The 25,493-nt window shown below is 45.8% G+C and overlaps 1 protein-coding gene across 5 annotated transcripts in view; it reads left to right on the top strand.

Moving 5' to 3' along the window:
• Positions 1–14,570: 14,570 nt before the first annotated feature.
• The window catches only part of PRRX1 (paired related homeobox 1), an 85,501-nt gene continuing 74,578 nt past the window's right edge, over positions 14,571–25,493 (top strand). For 2 of the 5 annotated variants that reach the window (XM_049881257.1, XM_049881261.1), the window contains exon 1: positions 14,578–15,954. In XM_049881257.1, the coding sequence (XP_049737214.1) occupies positions 15,714–15,954 (241 nt within the window). In that variant the 5' untranslated portion in view covers positions 14,578–15,713. Of the gene's footprint in view, positions 15,955–25,493 lie in introns of all 5 variants that reach the window. The other 3 variants (XM_049881259.1, XM_049881260.1, XM_049881256.1) reach the window with 3 other exon arrangements.

The raw sequence follows: 25,493 nt of genomic DNA, 5'->3' as shown, positions 1-25,493 counted from the left end.
ACTTAACACTTCCAAGAGGTCTTTTGCAGGAGATTTGACCAATGCTATACATCGTTTGATTTCTTGACTGTTGTTTCCATCAGTGTTGATTGTGGATCTAAGTAAAATGAAATCCTTGACAACTTCAATCTTTTCTCCATTTATTGTGATGTTGCTTATTGGTCCAATTGTGAGGATTTTTGTTTTCCTTATATTGAAGTGTAATTCATACCAAAAGCTGTAGTCTTTGATGTTCATCAGTAAGTGCTTCAAGTCCTCTTTGCTTTCAGCAAGCAACGTTGTGTCATCTGCATATCTCAGGTTGTTAATGAGTCGTCTTCCTTTCCTGATGCCACGTTCTTCATATAGGCCAGCTTCTCAGATTATTTGCTCAGCCTAGAGATTGAATAAGTATGGTGAAAGGATACAACCCTGATACACACTTTTCCTGATTTTAAAGCATGCAGTACCCCCTTGCTCTATTTGAACAGCTGCCTTTTGGTCTATGTATAGCTTCCACATGAGCAAATTTCTACCTAAACACTAGGTAGAAATACACTATCTACCTAAACTAACACAAATAGAGGCAGTAAATCTGAACAGACCCACACAAAAGAATAAATTGAAGATATTATTAAAAAAAAAATCCACCCCTCCAAAAATAAACAGCCCCAGGCCAGACGGATTCACTGGAGATCCTACCACACATTCAGAGAAGAGTTGACACTAATTCTACTCAAACTATTCCAGAACAGAGTAAAGAATGGAATATTCCCTAATTCATTTATGAAGCCAACACAACCTTGATACCAAAGCCAGGCAAAACACCACAAAAAAAAAAAAAAAAAAAGGAAAATTACAGACTAAAATCCCTCATGGATATAGACACAAAGATTCTCAAGAAGGAGGTGAAAAATTAATAAAGAGAAAAATTATAAATACAAGCATCTTCTGACTTCTATGCTGTCTGAGCCTTCATTTTATAGTTCTTTCTTTTCCAGTGTTCTACCAAGAAAAGATAGTAGGTCTAAATGTTGATGTTATTCATCCTCAGAGAGAAGGAGCCAAAGACTAGAGAGGGTCATCTAAAATAACCCGATGGTGATCTCATTCTTAGGTATGATCCCTTTGGTGGAAAAAGCAAAGAGATGAATGTTGTCTTCTTTCTCATGATATTTCTCATTTTTCAATTGCCACTATAGTGTACGTGACTCAAGAGATCAAGTAAAGGTAAAGTAGAATCCAATGGAAGGGAAACAGAGGGCTGCTCAGGGCTCAATTTACTCTAAATCTTACATTTAGAGTTTCAGACCATTGAATTGGAATTCCTTTAAATCATGTAACATCATCTAGCAAGGTGGTTAAGAGCACAAGCCTGAGTCACTTGGCATTGATCTCCTTAACCGTAACAGGAGAAAGTCAAACCTACCTTATGGAGTTTTTGTGAAAATTGAATGAGATAATGAATATAAAACACTTAGCACAGTACCTGTCACATAGGAAATACTTATCAAAGTATAGCAATTATTACTATCATTACACTGCAGTGGTGTAATGACATAGAGGTCAGAATGAGCAGCTGTGTATCTGGGTAAAAATTATCATGCCTTATATATTTCAGGTGTCTGTGTGCAGTGCTATATGCTTAATATATCATTTAATTGGGGACACAAAACATAGCTAAAACCCTGCTACATGTCAGGCAGCAATTTGTGAAAGTATTGGTACTTGTTAGACCAATTTGCGTTCTGTTTGAAGCATCTATTCACATGGTTCTGTTCATCTTTGTAGACATTTTCTGGGGTGGATGAATGGCAAGAATTCCTCCTTGAATTATAGTTTCTGTGAGAAACATAATATGGGATGTGTTTAGCTTGGGAGGTAGAATAGAATATGGAGGGAATTTTTTTTTTTAATTTAATAAATGAAGTGTATAAAATGTACTCTTTAGAGTCTGTTATTTTTTACTCAACTTTCTCCGTTATCTTTTTGAGATTCATCCATACTGTCGCATGTAGCAGCAGGTTATATACGTATATATATAGAGAGAGAGCGAATGGCCGGGTCATAGCATAAGCATGTATTTTGCTTTAGAAACTACTTCCCGTTTCCCAAAGATGTGGTCCTATCAGCGGTGCACGAGAGTTCCAGTTAGTTGTACCAATTTACAACCATGTATAAATGTCCCAGTGTATGAGTGTAGTGTTCCAATTGTTATAAATCCCCCAAATCACTGCCTATTTCACTTAACCGTTCCGGTGAGTGGAAAGAGGTGTCTTAACATGGCTTTAGATGGCGTACGTGACATGTCCTTTGTACATACCCAAAACCAAAAACCAAACCCGTTGCAGTCAAGTTGATTCTGACTTGTAGCGACACTATAGGACAGAGTAGAACTGCCCCATAGGGTTTCCAAGGAGCTGCTAGTGGATTCCAACTGTTGCCCTTCTGGTTAGCAGCTGAGCTCTTAACCACAGTGCCACCAGGGCTCCCTTTTGCACATGAATAAGGTTTTATTCATTTATTTATTTTCTTCTTTCTTACTCTGCTGCTTGGGTCTTCAAACAACGTTGAAGAGAGGTAGTGTTAGTGGGCATCCTTGTCTCCTTCCAAATCTCAGAGGGAGAACTTTGACTAATTTATCATTAAGTATGATGTGTCAGTAGGTTTTTCACTGATGCCCTTTATCAGACTGAGGAAATTCCTTTCTATTCCTACTTTGTTAAGAGTTTATTTTTTTTACTATAAATGTGGAATTTTATCAAATGCTTTTTCTTCATCATTGAGATAAGCGTTTTTTTAGAACCTTTTTTTCTGTTAAACCGATGAGTTACACTGATTGATTTTTGAGTATTAAACCAACCTTGTATTCTTGGAATAAACTCGACCTGGTTTGAAGTATTGTGCTTTTTATATGCCACTTGATTTGCTTTGCTAATAATTTCTTTATGAGTTCAGTGCATTTATTCGTGTAAGAAATTGACCCATAGTTTTTCCTTTTTTCTGATTTTATTTCCTTGTAATGTCCCATTTTCGTTTTCTTGTCAGGATTATGCTGGCCTCGTAAAACAAGTTGCTCCCACTCTATTTTTCGGAAATGTTTTTGTAATATTGACACTATTTCTTCTTTAAGTTATTGGGAGAATTGACCATTAATGCCATCTGGACCTGAAGATTTCTTTGTATTACACATTCAATTTCTTTGAAAGATGTATAATTTCTTAGATTTTCTAAATATTCTTATGTTAATTTTGTCGTACTGCGGTGGCTTGTGTTTTGCTGCAATGCTAGAAGCTATGCCACCGGTATTTCAAATACCAGCAAGGTCACCCATTGTGGACATGTTTCAGCAAAGCTTCCGGACTAAGACAGACTAGGAAGAAGGACCTGGCAACCTACTTCTGAAAAAGTTGGTCAGTTAAACCTTGTGGACAATGACTAAGGAAGAGCAAAGAAGAACTGACGCCTTTGAATCACAGTGTTAGTGAAGAACATTGCACATACCATGGACTGCCAGAAGAACAAATCTGTTTTAGAAAAAGTACAGCCCGAATGCTCCTTAGAAGTGAGGATCGCGAGACTTCATCCCACATACTTTGGACATGTTATCAGGAGGGACCAATCCCTGGAGAAGGACATCGTGCTTGGTAAAGTAGAGGGTCAACAAAAAAGAGGAAGATCCTCAAGGAAATGGATTGACACAGTGGCTGCAACAATGCGTTCAAACATAGCGACGGTTGTAAGGATGGCGCAGGACCAGGCGGCGTTTTGTTCTGCTCTACATAGGGTCACTATGAGTCTCAACCAACAACGATTTTGGTAAGTTGTGTTTTTCTAGGAGTAAGTACATTTCTTCTGAAATTTTCTAATTTATTGGCATAAAAATGTTCACAAAACTCTTTTATGATTTATTTAACATCTAGAAGATCTGTGTGATTTCCTTTTTTTTTTTTTTAATCCTTAATATTGTTGATCTGTTCTTTTTTTATTCTTCCTCAGGCTTGCCAAAGGTTTTGATTTATAGTCTTTCAAAGTCTCTGCTGTTAGTTTTAATTTTCTCTATTGCACCTTTTTAAAAATTTTATTAATTTTAACTCTTATTTTTAGTGTTTTCTTTTTTCTACTTTCCTAGGGTTTAATCTTTAGCAAATTTATTTTTAACATTTTAATTATTAATTTTTAAAAATTAATTTTATTAATTTAAAAAATTATTTCAACTTTTTAAAATCTTTATTAATTTTAACTCTTATTTTTTAGTGTTTCCTTTTTTCTACTTTCCTAGGGTTTAATCTGCAGCTAATTTACTTTTTTTGAGATAGATACTTAGGTTGTTCTTTTTCAGTCTTTCTTTATCCCTAGTATATTCTTAAGACTATAAAATTTCCTTTAAGCACGTCCTTCGCTGCATTTCATATACTGGATATATAGGGTTTTCATTGCCATGTAGCCTAAAGTGTTTCCGATTTCCACTTGAATTTCTTCTTTGACCAGTGGTTTTGTGGAATTGGGCAGTTGAATTTTGAAACATTCTTGAGTTTTTTTATTACCTCCTTATTGATTTGTACCTTAATTTCACTTATTTCCCATTTGATTACTTAATTAACCAGTTTTTGTGTTTTGAATAATTTTGAGACGTTTCAAAACCTCAGTCAATTTTGGTTAATATCTGATGTGCACTTGGACGGAGTATATAGTATGTCATTGCTGACTGCAGTATTTTACACGTGTCAATCAGTTCAAGTGCTTTTCAGATCTCTCTTTTTAAAGATTTTTTTTGTTTACTTTTTCTGTCAGTTACTGAGAGACATACTGAACCCGTGATTATAGATATATATACATTTGTCTTCTTAGTTCAGCCACTTTCTGCATTGTCTTTTTAGAAATAGATGCATACAAATTTAAATTGTTGTATCTTACTGTAGTAGTGATTTTTTTGTCCTTATTAAATATCCTTCTACATCTCAAAAAAAGCTTCTGGATTTTAAGCCTATCTTGTCTAGTATTAACATCTGTATCTTTTTGCTAATAATACTTGCTTGAAATGAATTTTCCATCTTTGTGCTTTCAATTTTGTTTGTTTTTATATTTAACTACGGTCTGTTTCAGCAGCATGTAACTGTATGACAATTCTTGCCTTTTAATTGGTTTATTTAGACCATTTACATTTAATATTATGAATACATTTGAATTTATATATACCATCTTACTATTTTTTATTTATCTCATACATTCTGTATTCCTTGCCTTTTCTTAATCGAGTATTTTTTTTAATATTGCATTTTCCTTCTATAACATAGTTTTTTTTATTTTTTCTTTTCTTTTCATGACCCTCCTTATTATTACAATATGCATTTGTCACTTATTAGAATATAATATAAATTAGCACTTTTACAACTTCCCCGTAATGCAAAGACTTTACAGCATTTCCACTCCATTCCTCTCTCCCCACCATTTTTTTTAGGGGGGGTGTTGCATTTTAACTGTATGTATATGTATATAGCCCCACAAGACATTATTGTTGTTTTTACAATCAATAATATTTATTCAGACTTGCCCTCATATTTGTAATTTATTTTATACATTATCTATTCTTGAATTTTTATGTTTTGATATTGGATCATTAAAGAACTGCTTTTACTGTGAGTTTACTGGCAGCAAATTATCTCAGTTTTTATTCATCTAGCATTATCTTTATTTTGCTTTAACAAAGGTATTTTCACTAGTAAATATTTCAGGAGGGCAGTTATTTCTTACTAGCATTTTAAAGATGTTATTCCTTTGTCTTCTGGCTTTTGTTGTTTCTGTCATCAGTTGTAAGTCTTATTTTTGTTGCTTTGTAGGTTATGTATTTTTTTTTCCTCTGGCTATTTTTTTAAGATTTTCCTTGTTGATGTTGTTTTATTTTCTTTCTTTGCTTCTCACCAGTTTTACTATGATATGCTTAAGTATGTTTTTCTTTTCTTTGTGTTATTAGCCTTGTTGTTTATAAAGCTTCTTGAATCATCTTTCGTCAGCTTTGGATAAATTTCATTCACTCTAATTAGTTCAAATTTGTTTCTTCCCTATCCCCTCGTTCTTATTCTCCTGAGAATTCAATTTCCTGTGTATCAGGGGTTGTTACTGTGTATCATATGTCTCATCTTCCTTTTTCTAAACCTCCCACCTTTCTTGCTCTCCAAGTTCCAACCTGGGAATTTTCTTCTAACCTGGTTTCAGGTCACTAATTCTTGCTGTGTCTATTATTTATTTAAACTCATCAATTGTGTTATTAAGCTCAGGTGTTATCTTTTTCAGTTCTAGAAATTTTATTTGATTCTTATAGGTTCAAGTTTTCTGGTAAAACTGTCCGTTTTATCACTTATTACTATGATTATATTAATTATGGTTATTTTTAAGTCCATGTCTACTACCTTTACCTACTTCTGTTCCATATTCCGCTGTGTGTTATGTGTCCTCTTGGTCTTCTTTCTTATTAAGACTGGTTATTTTTTATTGAATGCTGTGACTTTTGGTAGGAAAAATTAGTGATTCTAGATGTTATATTCTTCCAGAGAGGATTCGAGCTGTTTTGAAACACAGCAGAGAGGAAAAAGGGCCAGTTCGGTCTGGAACTGAGCTCAGCCTTTCTAAGGTTCAGTCTGTATCTAACTTGCTGGCATTCCTAGGGTGTAGCTTTCTAAGTCTCCTAACAGACAGCCTGAAGTTTTCTTATAGATTCTCCTCCTTGGTAGGTTATGAACTTTAATTTTGGTCTCCCTGGTATGTTCAGTTTGTCAGAAACTCTGATCTGCTTTTTAATCCCATTATGCTCTGCTTCTTAGGCTTTTATCTTATGCAACTTAATTGGCAAATACCTTAAGGGGAAAACTGGAGTGAATGTTAGTTTCATTTCTCTCTGCCTCCCTTCTTTATGAAATCTCAGAACATCTAACTCTAATTTTTCTTCCTCTAGGGCCTCACAATTGCTTAAAGCTCTGCTGGGTTATCTGCTTCTTAGCAAGTACTTTGTCCTTTGCAGTCCCTTTGTCGATGCCAAACTTGGTCAGGTAACTCAAAGATAAAGGAGGAATAAAAGTTTGGTCCACCTGAAAGGGCTTCCTTTTCTGGAACATGGCTGCTCAAGCAGTAGGTAGCTTGGCAATCCTCTGATATTTGGGGGAAGGAAGAATCAATACATTTCAGGCTTTCTCACTGCTCTTGGTGCAACTAGCTACTACAAGCTACTCCATCACAGGTAAAATTAAAAATTCTGAATTAACTTTTATTGAATATTTATTATTTTCCAGGTCCTGTGTCAGGTTTTACCTATGTTATCTTACATTTTCTTCAGCAGTACTTTGGGATACTAATGCTCATATAGTGAGGCTCCGAGGGACGAACTAACTTGCTCAAGGTTGCTTACGAGAGGTGGAGCCAAGGAATACACTCCCAAGGCCTCTGACCCCTGTGTTCTTTCCATCATACTAGCCTCAACATGGGACATAATAGGATACCTGTTAATGGTAAAAGATTGTGGGGAACCCCTACTTTATGTACAAAATAGAATGTATATGTTGACATCTGAGATCTCCATTTTTAATGGTGAAACTAAGACACCCAACAGTAACGAATGTTAGAAAGAGCAGTAAATCTCACACTTCAAATTTTGAAGGAAATAATTCAGACTTCTGACTTAAAGGGGTAGAAGAGACTAAAAGGAACAATTTGGGAAAGAGGAAAGGATAAAAGGACGAGTGGCCAAAGGAAAAAAAAACCCCAAACTTTTAATGTGTGTGTTTTGGAGGAGGACTGTGGTCTGGTGCTTTAGAGGCAGAGCTGGGTAACAGGTCTGTGAAAGGCAAAGGTACATATTGTATAAAAGAGGTGAACACTTGCTTAACAAAGTGTTGAAGTAATAGGTTCATGATCTGAAAAGTGTTGAAATGACACATTATTTCAGACTTTTTAAAAATCAGATTTCTAAACTCCACTGTGTAAATCCTTCCTTCTTCTCTGTAGTGATGAGAGGCAAGACAAGCGTGGCAGGAAAGACGACAACTGGAGGCAATGACAACTGCAGCATGTCTGGTACACAGTCATGCCTTCTACACCGAGCTCTCCACATACACATTGTCTTAGAGCAGATCCATGAAGCAGATGAGAAAAAAAAATGCCTCTGATTTTCTGTCCCTATTATTTACTGTACAGCAAAATTTGAGGTAAGGCAGATGCTGGCACATTTAACAAGATGAAAACAGAAGAAAAGAAGGGTAAGAATACATACCTAATCTAACAAGTGTTACTAGACAATGGAAAACACAACCAGCTTAGTTGCTTCCCTGTGAGCTAGCAGTATAGGAAAGGTGGAGAGCTGGGTGAAGAGAAGAGAGTGACCTATTTAGAATATGAAGGATTTCGGGGAAGAAAGCAGATGGAGAAGTGGGCTATACTTGCCTCCAGATTTGTGGAAGCAGCAAGCAATGGAAGGTTATCCAAAGTGGCGTGCCCACTGGGTAAGCTATAAATAAGCACTAAAGTCAGCCGAAGAATCTTCTGGGTTTCAAATCAGCCAAAATTACCCTGGTCCAAAGCATTTTGTACCTATCCTGTAAGATTATACCTCACTTCGGCTCCTAGAAACAGCTCCAGGGCCCAAGAGTTGGGAGCTTGCAGAGGCAGCAAGCCAGCCTAGACCTCAGCTCAGATGTCCATGCAGGGCCAAGAATCCAGTGAGCCTACGGGTTCTCAGTTCTCACAGTGAGACACAAAAATCCACCAGGCTTGAGCTCTTCCAGCAAACGACTGAAGGGTCAGCAACGGTTTCCCTGGCAGTTCTGTGTGCTGCTGCTTGCTTGGAACTATTCCCAGTTTTACGCCTCTTATTCACATGCGTATGCCCATCCTTATAGAATTTTTCTAAAATATGGAGATAGCATGAACTGAGTCTATTTTCCTATGTAGCCCAGAGTAACCTATAACCTGGACCATCTGAATGTAAGGAAAATCAGAGAAGAAAGGAATCAACATTTGTTGAATATTGCCTATGGTTAGGCACTTTTCTCTTCTTTTCTCTCTTAATTCCCACGATAGCCATTGTGGTAGATTTGAATCTTTCTGGGGAGTAAGGCTTGGAGTTCCTCAGAACAGAGCAGGGATGGCCCCTGCACACTCAAATTTCCTCTGCCACACTCAAGTTGGCAAGACACCTTAACTACTAATTGTTCTTATGCTTAGGTAATATGGACACATTATACCTACAGACCCACATGTAATGCTACTAAATTACCCATAACTTATTTGACTAAACGAGTAATTAATATTTATTTTGTTGATTATTCACATGCTCCAATATTACTTAATCTTTGGTTCCAATTCAACAAGCATTTACGGGCTTTTTTTTTTGTGTGTGTGACAGAGTGGTGCTAGCTAGATAAAACAGGCAGGCCTTAGTGAGCCATTGGACAAGATGGAGGGGGTGTCAGAGAGAAGGGAATTTGCGGTACTTGCTGTGTTTCTTGCCAGGGAAAGAGTAGTATGTGGAGAAGATGGTGAATTCAGTTTTGGGCATGCTGAATTTAAGGTTTCTCAGTGACCATTCATGCCCAGCAAGAAGAAAAGTGTCGTGTTTTCTCAGTGCTTACTACAGGCTAGCACTGTGCTAAATGCTCACATCATCCTCATTTAATCTTCATAAATACATGTGATAGGCACCATGGTCATCCTTATTTGAAAGATGTGTGAACTGAGGCTTAGAGAGGTAAGTTACTTGTCCAGGTTGCCCAAAATGATGATAAGTGACACAGCTTAAGATCTAAATTTCGGGCTCATCGACAAACAGGTGGTTGTCAGCCCATGAAAATGTTTGACATCTTCTAAAAAGAACCTTTTTATTGGGAAGGACAGTGAGGATGAAGGATGGAATGCTAGAGAATATCAATATTTAAGGAGTGAGCAGAGGAAAAGGAGTACTCCCTGAAGACCAAGAAGTAGTTAGAGAAATAGGGGAACAGGAGAAGAAATGTAAACAAAGAGTAGTCAACACTGTCAATTATAGCAGAGACATTTAGCAGGGTAAGGTCTGAGAAGTATTCATTGCATTTGCCATTGTGAAACTCACTGTGTCTTTAGGTAAAGCTGGCACAGCACAGGGGTATGCAAATGTCAGTGTCCACTGGTTTAAGGAATAGATGGGCCCAGGGAAACTGTACTAGGTCCCAGCCAAATATGCTGGGCCTCTCAGCTTATAACAGGATGAATCCATTATCATCTCACTACCTGGAAATATGTGTTTCATTCTACTTTTTTTGATTATTGGAAAATTTCAAAATAATTCAGTAGAACTACTGGATGGGTGGTGGTGAGCATTCACCCATGCAGGGGAGGAATGTTCCTGAAATGCCATTTATGATTACAAGAAGCAGAACTCGAAGAGCAAAGAAAAGTTTCTTTCAGGTCTGGCATAAAGTCTGTCTCAGAAACATTAAAATATGGAAACTCTGCAAAACACATCTTGTATTTTATTCTTTTTCCCCTATTTCGTTGTTAATGAATACATACTAGATTGTCAGCCATGATCACCCCCCCTCCCAACAAGCATGTTATTTGCATGAGGGTGGTATTGTCTTGTTTATGTGTCATGGGATCTGTGACCTGCCATGTGATTATCATGTCAGCTGATTAACATGTCACAAAATGCAACTCCTGGCTTCTACCTCAGAAGGGAAATTGCTTAGGGTGGGGGACATTCTGCTAACCAGATGAGCAGAGTTTTGCCAGCTTCCAATGCCAAGGAAATCCTGACAATAATCAATACCAAACCTAACTATGAATAGGACTAAAGCTTGCATGGCTTGGAACGAAGCTTCCTTCCTACCTTGGTCTGATCTCTTGGCAAGTTCTCTGCTAGTCCCGGCTTTGCCCCTGCATACTTGGAGGTGGGGGATCCAAAACTAGGAGTTCTTTTAAAGACAGTGGGGCAGATAGAGGAATCCTAAGGCCACTCTTAGTGTTGAAAGGGTCAAGAGGAAGAGAATTCTGGTTAGTTATGTCATCCAGGGATTCAAAATTTTAATAAATATTGATTGATGTGTGGAAGTCAAAGCCAAAGCCAAGGAAAGGCCTACATATGCTTAGAAATTTTGAGTTAGAAATGCTAGCCTTCCAACTCTCCCCAAAAGGAAGCTGCAAAGGGAAAGCCAAGTGGTGATTAAGGGACAAAACCGGCTATAGCAGAGCACTCTCCTCTGGGGCCTTCTGAGCTCCCAGGCCAGGCCTGCAGCCAGCTCGGGAGATTAGCTGCAGCTTCTCCCCAATCTCCTCTCCACATCTTTTTGCCAGATGGTCCTTCTTCTGAAGGTGCTTGGCCCTCCTGGTTCCTGCAACCTGAGCCGAGACAACTTCGGTCCACCAATTTTCCCCGCGCTCCACCCCTCCAACAAGCCGAGCCTGGCGCCTAGGTAGCCCCTGAGCGCCAGGAAGTGGCTCCTCGGCCCGCCGCTGGGGGCCTTGGGCGCAGAGTCTGCGCCTGCTCCGAGGACTCGGGAGCGCGTTCCCCACCCCGCCCGCTGAGAGGAAACCTTCGCAGTTTACCGGGTGAACGCACGCGTTGACCTGTCTTAAATTCTTATGATTTTTAATTACAATCCAGAATCACAAAAAATTACAAATGTTGAATGTAAACATAATTATCGTGTGGATCCAAACCATTTGTAATTGTTAATAGAAAAAAAATGCACAAGGACCAAATCGAGCAGGGTCTTTGCCTCGAGGATTTGCTTCCTTAGGGACTCTCCAAACGCGTCTCCCCAGCCCTCCCCGCCACCCCTAATACTGCGGATGTTAGGCCCCCGAGAACGCCGGGGCCTGATCCTTTGCAGATGAAGCCTACAGTATACCCCGGGAAGGACCTGCTGCCCAGCGGTGGTGAAGAGACCCATCAGCCTTTCGCGCTGCGACAGGCAGCCTCGGGAGGTTTTGGAGGAAAGCTCGCTGCGCTAAGACAGAGAACCTTGCCGCCTGCCTCGTCTTTCCCTGGGGCAGCGACCAGGTTCCCGACGCCGGTTCCTGTCGCTTCCCTGGAAATCCTGGGACTCTGTCCTCGAGTTTCAGCTTTGGGCTCTGCGGACACTCTGTCCTGGGCAGTCTTCAAAGGTTACCCCCATTCCTAAAGAAGGCGCGACTGTCGGGCCTTGAGCCTTTCCGGATGTAGGAGCAAAGCTGCCGGGGCTGAACCCGACAGGCACAGTCCGGCGGTGTTTGAGCTCGCAGTCCAAGGGACAGGCTGAGAACACGCTGCCCGCAGAAATTAATATAGATGAAATACATAATACATATTATATATTATGTACATTATATACATATAAACATATTTGGTGTCCAGTATTTTCGTTGAACCCTTACGCATCCTAGTTGGTCTAGTAAGATCTGTTGATGCTATTTATTAACAGGAATGACCAGAGGGTGATTTTAGGGGAGCTCCGGATCCCTCCTGGAGAACCTCTCAAGATACAAGTGGAGACGTTCGACCATGCTTCCAGCTGCCCATCTCTGGCCATCTCTGACCTCTTATCCCTGTCGCTACCTCTTGGTCACCAACCATGCAGACTGCACTCGGGGCAAGGCAACTTCCTCCGAAGGGCCATCTCCCTCCAGCTGTCAGAAGGTCGCTGGGTCTTCAGCGGAAGCAGCACGTCCAGGGGGTTCCAGAAGCCCCTGACCGCTCTCCTCCAGACTTTTGTCATAAAGGGCAGTTCGGTAGGTGTCAGGGATGAAAAGAAATCTTATAATGCAGCTGTGTAAATGAGGGTGGAGAATCGGGAGTGGGGGTGGGGGGCGGGAAGAGACGAGGGGCTACTCCAGCTCTGGGGAGACTGGAGGAGGCTCACTGAAAGCCGGGACAAACCCGGCAGTGCCCCGCGCGGCGTGGCGGGGGGTGGGGAGGGGGGTGCAGGGGAACGGGAGAAATCGGCCCTTTCACCTAAGACCATCCAGCAGGCGCCCGGGGGAAACATCCCTGCAATTTGAGTAGCGTCCACTGGAGCCGGTGGCATCGGCACGTGCAGCACTCTTCGCCCCAGCTGCGGTGGAGCTTCCCGCGGCAGGCACCCCCCCAAACTCCCGACTCGGCGCGGGCCCACCCGGCTGCACCGCCGCCCCCTACGCGCGTTCCGCTCGCCGGGCCCAGGCGCCGACAGATGTTGAATGCTTAGAGCCAGGACCGCGGGGGAGAGGGAGCAACGCGCGAGGCACACAGCTAGGCGCTGGCCGGGCTCTGTGCTCCCGGTCGGGGTGCTAGCGGGCCGGGGTGGGGGGCGAGGGGGTAGAAAGAGGAGGGGGAGTGGGTGGACTAATGATGAAAAAGTCTCCATCCCGGCTCCTTAATTAAATGCATGGAAAGAACCGAGGCTCGCACATCTGGTTTCAATCTGCAGCCCTTTGATGGCATCAGATGTTCTTTTCCCAGACCGGGGCTGGAAGTTCTGGGCTAACTATGGCCCTTTGGAGCTCAGAAACCATTCACACACACTCGGACCCTTCTTTCTCTCCAGCCTCTTGGCTACGGGGGGAGGAAAAAAAAAGTCTCGCACTCCAGGGAGTGAAGGAGTGTGGCTGTTTCAAGAACATAAAACGCCACAAATAAGCACTTAATATTTTACTTACTTGTCATATAGTAACTCATTTCTAATAAGACTATTAAAGCTGTTACCAAATTCCAGCAGGTCATGAAAATACCGCTCAGCACCTCTCTGCCCTTTGTCAGGTTGGGGATAGGCAGAGCGGACGACCGAGCGTTGTCGGTGGATTTAGCTGTGTGTCTTTTGGGTCCTCCCTCATCTCCGCACACCCTGCACCAAGACTAGCCACCAACCACGCTGGAGCCTCGCCCCACCGCTGGCCCTCCGAAGGCCCCTGCCGAAGCCGCATCTGGGCAGTGGGAGCCTCTCCGTTTAGCGTCGTCGCTTGGGGAACATCGACTTTGGTCGCACCACAGAGGCTAGGAAATTGGAGGGTATACCTGTGTGGAGGGGCTGGGGATGGGTGGGAACAATTAGGGCGTTCTCCTAGAGTCCTTCCTCCGGCTAAAAAAATATGTAAATTTCTTACTGCCCTTTTGGATTCTTTTTGGCGGTAAAGCTTTGAATCGATTCGTGCCTCTCGGATCGCCCCAACTTGCCTTTAGTCTGCGGGAAACGCGTGGGAGAGCCTCCCATCCCCATCGCTCTTACTTCATTACATTATTTAATAGGCTATCTCTACAAAGCCAAACGTAACCTTCAATGCTTGCTTGCCCTCTCACTCGTTCTCTCGGCTCCCCCCCTGCCCCCACCCAAAGAAACTTTTAGAACAGCAGGAAACGCTAAAAAAAAAAAAAAAAAAAAATTTTGATTGCGATAGCTGTGGATTTTTTCCAACAAGTTTCCCCGCAGCTGTTATCAAAACATGCAAATGAGATTTTCCAACAGAATCTGAACCAAATCTGGAGGAGTTAATGCGGAAGCCAAATAATCAGCCCGTTTGAAGTGACTGTGGGTTTCAGTTTGTCTTTGCTCCCTGTGATACTATTGCAGGGGAATGATAATTAGACCTTTACTTACAAAATCCAAAGGGGCTCTCTGCTCTCGCCTCCCTCCCTCTTCTCTCCCCCTCCCTCTCTCGGCTCTCTTGCTCCCTCCCTCTCCCTTTCTCTCTGGCTCCGAAGTTGGCAAAGGGGGTTTTCTTAATCAGACTGTTTTTTTGGTCCGAGGGAAAGGAGGAAGAAGGAGATTGTGATGGAGAAAAGGGGTCTGTAAAACGTCAGGCACTGCACAAAGGCTTTGCCACGTAATTACAGGCTCCTATTAAGTCGAGATCTGCCCTCCCAGGGGTCTCCAATTTTCTTGTATTCCCTACAAAGCCTCTTTTGCATGCCAGTTTGTGCCTTTTGAAGTGCCAGAGAGCTTCTTGATCCAACTGAGAAGGAAAAAGGAGCTCAGCAAGAAGAGGGGGAGAGAGAAGAAGGGAAAGGGGGAAACCCACCACCACCCTCTTTCGAACTCTTGAAGCCCTAATTTTTTTTTTTTTTTTACTCCTTACGAAAAGTAAAGTGAGAATCCTTCTCTCCAATACATCTGCAAGACATCACCCTCTCCTCCTGAAACCTTAGTCACTCCTGAGAATCCACAGGAGTGCAGAAGGGGGGAACACGTTTTCTTGAAGATGTTTTAAAGCTGGAACAAGCCTTCTTCTGTTGGTGCTTGAACTCTTGCCTGGGAATAACTTTTTTAACCTTTTTAAGAAAAACCCACTTTGATTCTTCTCTCCCACCCCTTCTCTCTTCTTCCGTTTGCCTAACTCCCCCGCCCTGCTGGCCTCCCCTCTCCTCTCTCCCCCTTATTATTATTTTTAGTGTGTGCGTGTGGACGCCTTTGGAGAGCTGGAACGGATTTTTTTCTCCTGACTTGAACACAGGGTGACTTCTTAATTCTATTTTTTTGGTGTGGATTATCTCTTTGGACCGCGCCGGACTTGGCCTCAGGAAAACAGCCGAGGCTGCTGGTGCAGAACGCTCTCCTCTTCGGAAGGGGGTCCCCCGCCCTCTTTTCCACTTTTTTTTTTTTTTTTTTGGTCTTCCCCTCCTTTTCTCTCTCTCTCTCCTTCTCTCTCTCTCCACTCCCCCTCTCTCTTCCCCACTCGGTTCCTCTCCCCCCTCGCGCCCACAGCGTTTAGTGTTGATTCGAGCGGGAAGAGGGGGGTGGGTGGGATCGGAGGGGGAGACCATGACCTCCAGCTACGGGCACGTTCTGGAGCGGCAGCCGGCGCTGGGCGGCCGCTTGGACAGCCCCGGCAACCTCGACACCCTGCAGGCGAAAAAGAACTTCTCCGTCAGTCACCTGCTAGACCTGGAGGAGGCCGGAGACATGGTGGCGGCGCAGGCGGACGACAGCGTGGGCGAGGCGGGCCGGAGCCTGCTGGAGTCGCCGGGACTCACCAGCGGCAGCGACACCCCGCAGCAGGACAGTGAGTGAGGGGCGCAGGCCCGAGGAGGTGGGGGAGGTGTGCCGGGACCGAGGCCCGAGAGCCCGTCCGGGTCAGGGGGGAAAGTTGGGGGGCAAGGAATAGTGGTGACGGTTCCCGGAGGAAAGGCCGGCCGCAGGCGGGGGAGAAGACCGGGGCTCGGCCGAGGCGGACGCCGGAGGGAGGCTCGGAGGCTCCAGGCGCCGCTTCGCCGCCCTGTGGTCAGGGTCGTGGACTCCGACCGCGGATGGTTTCACTGAGGCCAACAGGACCCCCTCTCCGTCCCGGGCGAACGCGGCTGCCTTCTCGCCTCGCTCGCTGCGCGACAGATTGGGCTGGGAAACTGGCCCTGGAGGGGCGCAAATTCGGGAAGCCCGCCCTGTTTGGGAAGCAGCTGGTTAAAGATGCGGAGTCTGGTCGGGAGGTCGCGTGTGCCGGGTCTGGGGCACACAGGCGGCGGGCACCGGGCAAAGGGAGCGCGTCGGGCGGCTTTGGTTGCGCACCCGGCCAGGGCCAGGAAGGCAGAGCGCTTGAGAGCGCTGGAGCCGCCCGAGCTGCTCTCTGGCCTCGGCTGATGCCTCCACCTGCAGTGGGTTCGAGAGACCTCCGCAGAGCCAAAGGCTTGGCTGACTTGGGAAGACTCATCCCAAGCAAAGGGAGTGTTCTTTAGGGGTGAAACCCGAGCTACAGCCCCGACTGATACCGCACCTTTGTAGGTGCGCAGGGGAAGCGCTTGCTCGAACGAACGCGGAATCCTGGTGTCAGATTAGGAAGAGCTCTCCTTCTGGCCCCTAGACTTCCAGGAAAGTCCAAGCACAGTCTCGATCTCGCCTCTCAGTACTACCCATGCTTTAAAAGATGACTTCAGTTGTGCCGATATATCCCCCAGCCTGTAACAGACCTGTCACCTGGCTCATTTCAGGTGACCTGGGACAGGATAAATACAGACATTCCCTCCTCTCCTGGAGGTTGTAAGTCTGAACTTGTCCGGAAGTTCCAAGACTGACAGCTTTCCATGTCATGCTTTGCTAACTGCTGTTTTGTCTTCAGCTTTGGAACTTGTGGAACTAGGGGCTCCACCGGGATTCTATTATTTCCAAATCACAGGGTCAATCTCAGACTCTCAGTAAATGGACATACAAAACAAACCGGACGCAGAAACAGCTGAAAACAGGGCCCGGGCAAAGTGGTGGGAGCTGGGAGGGTCAAGCTAACACCGGCCACGGGCAGAACCCTTTCTCCAGCAGGGTGCCTTTCCCTGCCCTGCTTCCTTGGTCCAGGCCTGGGGCGCCTCTCTGTGTTTTTAGCCAAAAGCGACCTGGGGCTGATCCACTCTACCTACTCACACACCAAGGGCGACGGGCGCTGGCTGAGGGGGTCAGGCCTGGCCTTTCCCTGGGGAGAGTTGGCCACCTCTGAGGAATGAAGACCGGCAGACCTCAAGTCCTGGGTAAGAGCTCGCTCTGAGGCGTAGGTGTCCTGTTTAGGCCATCAGCGCAGGCGTGGCTACTCCTGTTGCACGCTCCGGCAGCTGGAGTTGAGTGTTTGCTAGGAGCCTTGAGCACTAACAAAACGCACTGCGAAATACTACGATCATTTTTAAACTTTTTACTAGGGAAATTTTAAAACATAAAAAGATAGGGAGACTAGTGTTCCGCGACCCATATTCCTAGCACTCAGCTCCATCAACTCTGCCCACCCAGCGGTTCTCATTTCCCAAGGCTGATGATGAATCGCAGCGTCGGTCACCCCTCGGAGAACTGGAGGCTGGACCCTCGGCAGAAAACAGTCCCAAAGAAACTGCTGGGTAGAAGACGAGGGCGGGGCCGGAGAGACCCCCAGAACAGGCTGAGGGGTGGGAAAAACAGGCTCAAGGTCCGAGGCCACAGCCTGCCCAGGGCCCAGGGCGGCCACAGTGGGCGCCGAGTGTTGCAGGACTGAAGAATCGCAGACAACCCCGGTCGTTTAGCTCTTAGTGGATGTAAGCAGAAGGGAGCGCGGACCTTGTTTTGGCCACGTTGTGGGCAGGCAGAGAGGCTGGGCCGAGGAGGCCGGCTGTAGGAGAGACCCGGAGGAGAGGCAGAGGTCGCGCGTGTGGCAGAGAGGCCACCCAGGGCTGGGGGATGGATCCTGCGAGATCCAGGCCGCTGCGCACGTGGCCCCCGCCGGCGCAGCAAGGACACAGTCAGGGCTGCGAGAGGAGTTGGGGACTCTGCATCTCAATGGAAAGGGATGAGACTCTGGGAACCGGCCGAGTCCGCAACTCTAGCACATCTCACAGTTAAAAGGAGTAGTGAGACCCAGAGGGAGAGAGGACCCGGAAGCCAACTGAAGCTGGGGAGCCTCTGGCCACCCCTAGGGCCAGTCTGGGAGAGGATGGGCTGCCGAAGGATGGCCTTCAGACAGCTCCGGGAAGGAGATCGGTGTGACAGAGAAAAGTGACCGGCCTCTTTCTCTCACGCACCAGGAAGACTTTCTTCCCGGTGAAACAGCCATGGTCTAATCTTCTGATTTGTTGTTAGGGATAAGAATAGGAAGGTCTGATAAGTCCCTTGCAATAAACAGCAAGCGACCTTAGTTCTGGGGCCACCACCAAGAGGTGAGGAGGAAGGAAGATTCCTGAGATACTAGAAAGTCAGGACCCGTGGGGCCGAGCTGTGCCTCTAGCCTGTCGTGGCTGGTGAGGCTCGCACTCAATTAGGCCAAGTGGGGAGTCTCAGTCTCGGGGCACAGGAGGGCTAGCACAGGCTCCTGCCTGCAATGGACAGAGGAGCTGAGCTAGGGCTTGGGGGGATCCCTGCAGCCCTCTTGGATTCCACTCCAGAAGGGTACACTATGGGGGAACTTTTAAAAGACTGTTTACTTCTCCATCTATTTAGGAACATTTTTTATCCTTGTTCTTCTGAAATTTCCTTTTTGATTGAAATTGGTAAGTCAGACTCCACCTACACCCTTAGTATTAGATCTTAATTTTGCAGAATTTTTGAATTATGGCCTGGGCCCAGTTTAGCAAAGAAGACTTAAGAGTCGTCCAAAGGGAGAACTTCCAGCTGCACACCCCTCTCCATCCCCAGAAACTGTTTACCTCCTCGGTTGATATTCACTCCACTTTGTTTTTGTATGTTTTTTCCTTATAGGATATTTTCTTTCCCCTTTTACTGATTCTTCCAGCCCAGTAAATTTATCAAACTTCTGGGTTCAAATACCTTAAGTTTTGAAAGAAAAGTTATGTTTTTTCTTTTTTTTTTAAAAAAAAACACTATTTGCACTCCAGAGGTTAATGGGGTAGTGTGGAGTGTGAATGGGGGGGGGGCGGGCGGGGGAGGAGTGGAACTGAGGTAGTCAGGGAGAGGAAGGAGGAACAGGTCATAAAAAAGGCAGACTAGCTCAGAGAAGGACTGGGGATCCCGCTGTCATTTCTTAATCTGAACTTCTGCAAGCGCTTAAAAAAAAAAAAAAAAGACTCCTGCCTTCCACGTTCCCGGCTTCTAAATTAGTGAAACCAGATTGTCCTAATAAGACCTTTTGTTGGAAACACATGTAGTCATAAAAAGGTAGACGGAAAGTCAATTAGACACGCGCGCACACACGCACACACGCACACACTCACAAGCCAGTGCTAAGTGTACACCGGGCGCAGCTGGGCCCCGGGCCGCGGCGGGACGCAAACGCAGAACAGCGGCGCGGGAAATCGATTTGTCACAAAGGCAGAGGTGTAAACGCGGCGGGAAGGACTCGCTCGCCCAAACCGCCCACCACACTCTGCGTAGCCCAGCTTCGACAAGTTTTCTTCGCCAGAGAGACGCCCAGTGGAGCGGGAACAGTCTTCAGGGCGCTCTCCAGTTGGGAATTCGCATCAGAATAATGTAAAAAACCAAACCATACCCCTTGCCATGGAGTCTATTTCGACTCATAGTGACCCTACAGGACAAAGAACTGCCCCATAGGGTTTCCAAGGCTGTAATCGTTATGGAATCAGACTGCCACAAATTTCTCCCAGAGCAGCTCGTGGGTTCGAATTGCTGCGACCTTTCTCTTAGAGAGCCCAGCTCTCTTTAACCACTGCGCCACCAGGGCTCCTTCCAGGATAATATTCTCCTAAAGTCCCAGCGTTTCTACCAGGGATGGCGCCAGAATTTTTTTCTGTGGCACCACCCTGGGACTCTTGGAGCCCGTGCTGACACCCCTGAATTTATACCCCAATTATTTCCACTTAAGAGGAGAGCCAAAATCGCAGGGCAGCCTGTAACTTTTTCTCTTTAGAAAGGGCGGTGAAATCCAGGACCTGGCGCTGTCACTGAGCCCCCAAGGTCCAACGTCAAGGCCAGAGAAGAGGCTGTGAATCTGCTTATTTTACATGCAGGGCCAGGAGGCTGGGTGGCCTCCAATATTTTGCAGAAATGGACAGTCCAGTGACTCCTGCTCGCTTTAGGGCCAAGGACAGCTTCGAGTTAGAGAAGTCAATGAGATAGGCCTGTAAAGTCGGAGGCTCCAGGCTGCCAAACCTCCCCGGGGCGCCAGATCCCTCAGTCCTAGGACATGGTGCGTCACTGGCCCCATCTCTCATTTCCCGGGTGAAACCCTCTCGCGTGCCTTAGGCGGTCAAACTCAAACTTGTCGCGGTGGAGTGGATTCCCACTCATAGTGACCCTATAGGACAGAGTAGAACTTCCCCATAGTTTCCGAGGAGCGGCTGGTGGATTGAACTCGAGGTCTTTTGGTTAACTCAACCTCTGTGCCACCAGAGCTCTGGCTCTGGGACCTTTCCCTGGCTCGCTCAGATCAGAGCGCCTGGGCGTCAGGCGGCCAGCGGTGGTTCACAATGGTCCCAGTAGTTCTTTCGTCTTCTCGGGGGCTTCGTTTTAGATTTTACAACAGGAGTGTATAAATCAACCCTAAACCGAGATGTCACCCTCCCCCGCGCAAAAAAAAAAAAAAAATGCCCAGCAACTTCAGAAGCAGCGATGCCTTCTTACTCCACTTCGAGATTCGTTCGCATCCGGGCTTTGGCCAACTTTCCCCGCTAGCAGCCAACTCCGGGGCCTTTTCCCACTAAATGGCAGCTGTAGATTTTCACCTAGGAGGATTCATAGATGAATTTCATTTTTAAGAGGTGTGTTTTCTTTACGATTCCTCTCCTCCGCCCTGTTTACCCTCTCCCCCATCCTCCTTCCCCTCGCGCTCGAAGCACACCCAAAGCTCTTGGCGGAGGAGCCAGGCCCGCGGGTCTAGGGCTACTGTCAACGTCTGCGCGCCTCTCGGTGCCGGCGACTCCCCTGCGTCTCTGGCCCCTGACTTTCAACCACCTGGGAATACATATTTACTTTTCACTCTTTGGAGGCCACGCTTTAAGAAATCGGGAGAGTGTGTTTGTAGAGAAGAAAAACTTTGAGTTTTGTTTCTTCATTTTTGCAGGGGTTGGAAGAGTTAGGAAAGTCCTCCCCATCCCAAAATAAGAACAAGAGTAGGGTCTTAGCATTCTCCATGCCACTTGTAAACTTAATCAGCAGGACCCTGTTCTCCAAGAATCCCTCGCAGCTAGAGATTAGAGGTTCACAGGAAATATTTGGATAAGGGGCAACTCCCTGTGGCCATTTCGTGTCCAAACATTTACAAAACTACCTGTGAGCCAAGGCATTGCAACCCCGTAGGGCGCTCCCTGTCGCGTTGTTTTAGTTTGTTGCGGGGGCCCAGGACCACTTCTACCGCTCTGGTGTCCTTTAACTCCCTTCTCAACAATCAAGAAGATGCATCTGTTAGCATTGTTATGTATCCACACGTATTTGGATTCTTGTAAAATCAAAGAGCTTGGTGAGCAATCAGATTAAAAACCAACCACCTGGTAACAGTGATAATAACACCAACACATTGCTGCAACCCCCTTTTCTCTGAATTCTGTTTCTTATTAAATCAGTCAGTGTGGCGATTGGTGGCGGAGAACGCGGCGGAGGGGCAGCAGGTCGTGGGGGTTTCCGGGTCGGCGGACTCTCCTTCCACGGGTGGGAGTCTCCACTGTGGTCTGGATGTTTGTAGCGTGTTGGCGTCATTTGTCTATTTGAGTGCGGTGGCCTCCAGGAATTAATCGCACAAAGAATTATACACTATAGACTGAAAAAAAATACATTTTCACTTGCTCTGGAGCCGCTTTTCTTGGTGAAAAAAATACTAGCTGGCAAGCCTATTAAAGGAGCGATGCTCGTTTTAGAATTGGGGAGTGGGAGGCGCAAATGGTGGTTAGTGAAAGGAATTTTATAAAAGAAAAAAGAAAGCTTGTCAGAACAAATCAATCTCATAAGCAAGTGATTTCTCAGAAGAGTTTCAGGACAATCGGAATCTCAAGGATTCTGCTGTCTCCTCGGCTTTCAAATACAGGAATGGGCGCCTGAGCTCCGTCAGGAATACCTCCCTTCCTCTGGTGCCGCGTGTCCCAGCCCCTTCTCTGCACCCGGTCATGGAGGAACTTATCCCCAAGAACTCTGGGGCTTACATATATGTATTTAGCAGTATTGGTTCCCCACGCTCAGCTCTAAACGAGGAATACATTTGAAAAACGTGTATTAATTGCAGTCCTCAAGATAGCGTCCTGTGAAAGGGTAAGGCTGGGTCCTTTGCTTCCAAAACTGTCTGCTGTCTCTGGGTTATTTGCAAGCCATTGGTAATTTTCTCAACCGATGAGAGACTGTACTCGCTCTCACTGGGGCTGAAAGACAGGCTCTTTGAATTTCCACTTTTTGGGGGGGAGGAGGGCGCGGCAGAGTGAGGAGGAATTAATTCAGCGAAGAGTTTTAACTTTTGGATCTTCGCTGGGGCAAAGCTGCAAACGTCCCCACCCATCCCGCCCTTTCCGCCAGGTTCTAAGGGCGCTGGGGCCCTGGGCTCTGCGGGTGAAACGTGCCCTCGAGCCCCAGCAGACGAGCGGTTCCGCACCTTCTCCTGCCCAAAGGGGGCGCTTTCCTCTCAGGCGGGGACAGGGACCCACCTTGCTCTCAGAAACCCTTGGACTCCGTCATGAGATGTAGTCTGAGACCCCCTACTGAAGGTGGAAATGCCAAGAGCATGAAGACACTTGAGGGCCTGTGTGTATATATGCTACACATGTGCATCGCAGTTCAGGGAGAAGTGGAGATGGCTGATGGAGGGCTGCCCTCCACTTCTTCCTTGCCTCCTTGAAGTGAGGATGGCCAGGATCCCAGGGCGAGCATGAAGGGGCAGGAGGACTGTGGGACCAGACAGCCCTGGGGTCAGTGGGTGCTGGTGACAGTGCCCGGATTGCCTGAGGAAGGAGAGTCTGTCCCTGTAGAGATGGGTGTGACTCTTTGGAACTGTGTGTATTTAAAGAAAGAGGGGGCAGATTTGTGAGACAGAGACCCAGCTGTTATTAGTGAGATGCTACAAAACTGCCACAGAAATCCTCAGAGTGCATGGAGTCCTCAGCTGATGCAGAAAACTAGCCACTCTAGAGTTAGACCCTGGAATTAGGGTAACCCTCTTTCTCCCAAAGGAAGGACAACAGCTGCGCCAAGCCTGGTATGTGCCTGCTACTTGGGTGTCTAAAGCCCTTGCCAATCCCCCAAGCTGCTTCCTGGCCTCCTCTGATTCTCCCTTTATGGTCAGGGGTTTCCACAGACACACACAACAGAAGAGGATATATTCTTAGCCTCTGCCCCCCCCCCATCCTTAAATCTTGGAATTTCCTACTTTACTCCTTACCACGCCCTGGCATTGGAGGTTAACAAGGCAAGGTGACACTGAGAGCAACAAACTGGCAGAACGAATGGTTTGTCTTTTTAGCATAAAGCCAGTTGCCACAGAGTCGACTCTGACCCACGGTGACCCCACGTGTGTCAGAGCAGAACTGGGCTCCATAGGGTTTTCAATGGCTTGTTTTTCAGAAGTAGGCTTCCAGGCCTTTCTTTTGAGGCACCTCTAAAGGGACTTGAACCTCCACCTTTTGGTTAGCAGCCAAGCATGTTAACTGTTTGTACCTGTCAGGGACCCCCTTCTTAACTCAGGTGGTGGTTATACATGCCTTCCAAGAGAATCTGAGCTTGGGTGACCACTGGAAACAGAAGCATGAGGCCAGAACTGTAAGGGAAATTGCTTTCCCACAAACGTTTGTCTAAAAGTAAGAACATCCACCCCATTCACTTAATTTCTCATCATCAGTCATGTCATTATATTTTAAAGGACCTCACAGCGCTGGAAGGTGTTATAGTTATAAATAAGCATGAAAACAGATGGGTGTTTTCCCAGCATTCTAAATGTATATGGTAAAGCCAAACCTTTTCAAAGAGGATTCAGATATACAGCTTAAAGGCCGAGGGGCCCAACTCAATCAAAATTTGAGCCAGGATATGCTAAATTCAATCAGCTTGACTAGGGGCAAAGTATAAGGCCTAGCCAGTACTTGAGATACTTACAGAGAACCACATTTTCTCAGATTTCCATTGTACATATGCACATAAATTCAGTGCTGGTCTGCCAAAGGCTTTCTGGGATTGGCTAGAGCTGGTGAGACATGGGTGAATTAGTATTTCAGCCTCTTGTCCTGTCTACCATCCTTTTCTTCTTTGTACTTTCTCGGTCCCAGCTAGCTGTCCAAGATCTACACAGAGAAATCTGGGACCTGGAAGCCACAGAGACCCCTAAATGCTGTTTTCAGAATCCTCAGAAAAAAGAAAGGGCTGTTGAGCTCAATGACATCTAACGTCTCAGGTAGAGGTATCTTCATATATTTTTCCTTTCTGCTAATTCATTGCATAACGGCCCAGTTTGAGGCTTCTTGGAGATGGAGGTTTGGGGAAATGGTTACCATTCTGTTGCTCGTAACTATATGAAGCTAAAGGTTCCAGTAGAAATAGGTATTAAATCTAAACTTTACACCTGGGGATTAACATATATCGTCATTAGACTGGGAAGTGGCGTTAAATAATGATGTACATTGTGTCCTTTTCCATTTTCCAGCAGCCCTGCTTTCCTGAATACTGGGCTGGACTGCAGCAGTCAGACCACTGGGAAAGCTGCTGAACTGCTGCTGAGCTCAGTAAATGCTTATTAAGTGGCAGGGTGAAAGGTCCATCTGTAGTCGATCCCCCTTTCAATCCAGCCTAGGAACTAGGCCCCTCCCTTCCCCTGCACACTTTATACCCTGTGCCTGGGAGATGGCATCCAGGATCTCATCTGGGTGTAGCATTTCGGTAGCTGTCTACGTACTAATGCCTCCCTTATAGTTTCAAGGCCCCCCTTAGAGTTGTAGATCCGTATATGCAACTACCTATTTGACATTTCCATTTGAGCTTCAACATCAAAAGAGACAAAACATGGAAACAATGAGCTCCCCTCTCCCAGTCCTATCCTTTCATTTGTTAAGTGCTATCCAGTCGATTGATTTTCCCCATAGTGACCCCATGTGACAGAGGAGAGCTGCCTTAGAGGGTTTTCTAGGTGGTAATATTTATGGGAGCAGATCACCAGGACTTCTGCTGAGCCTCTGGCTGGGTTTGAATCGCCAGCCTTTCTGTTAGCAGCCCAGTGCTTAACCG

Source organism: Elephas maximus, chromosome 3 (assembly GCF_024166365.1).
Source record: "Elephas maximus indicus isolate mEleMax1 chromosome 3, mEleMax1 primary haplotype, whole genome shotgun sequence".
Taxonomy (NCBI): domain Eukaryota; kingdom Metazoa; phylum Chordata; class Mammalia; order Proboscidea; family Elephantidae; genus Elephas; species Elephas maximus.
Note: the sequence above shows the minus strand (reverse complement) of the source record. Positions and strands in the feature narration are given on the sequence as shown.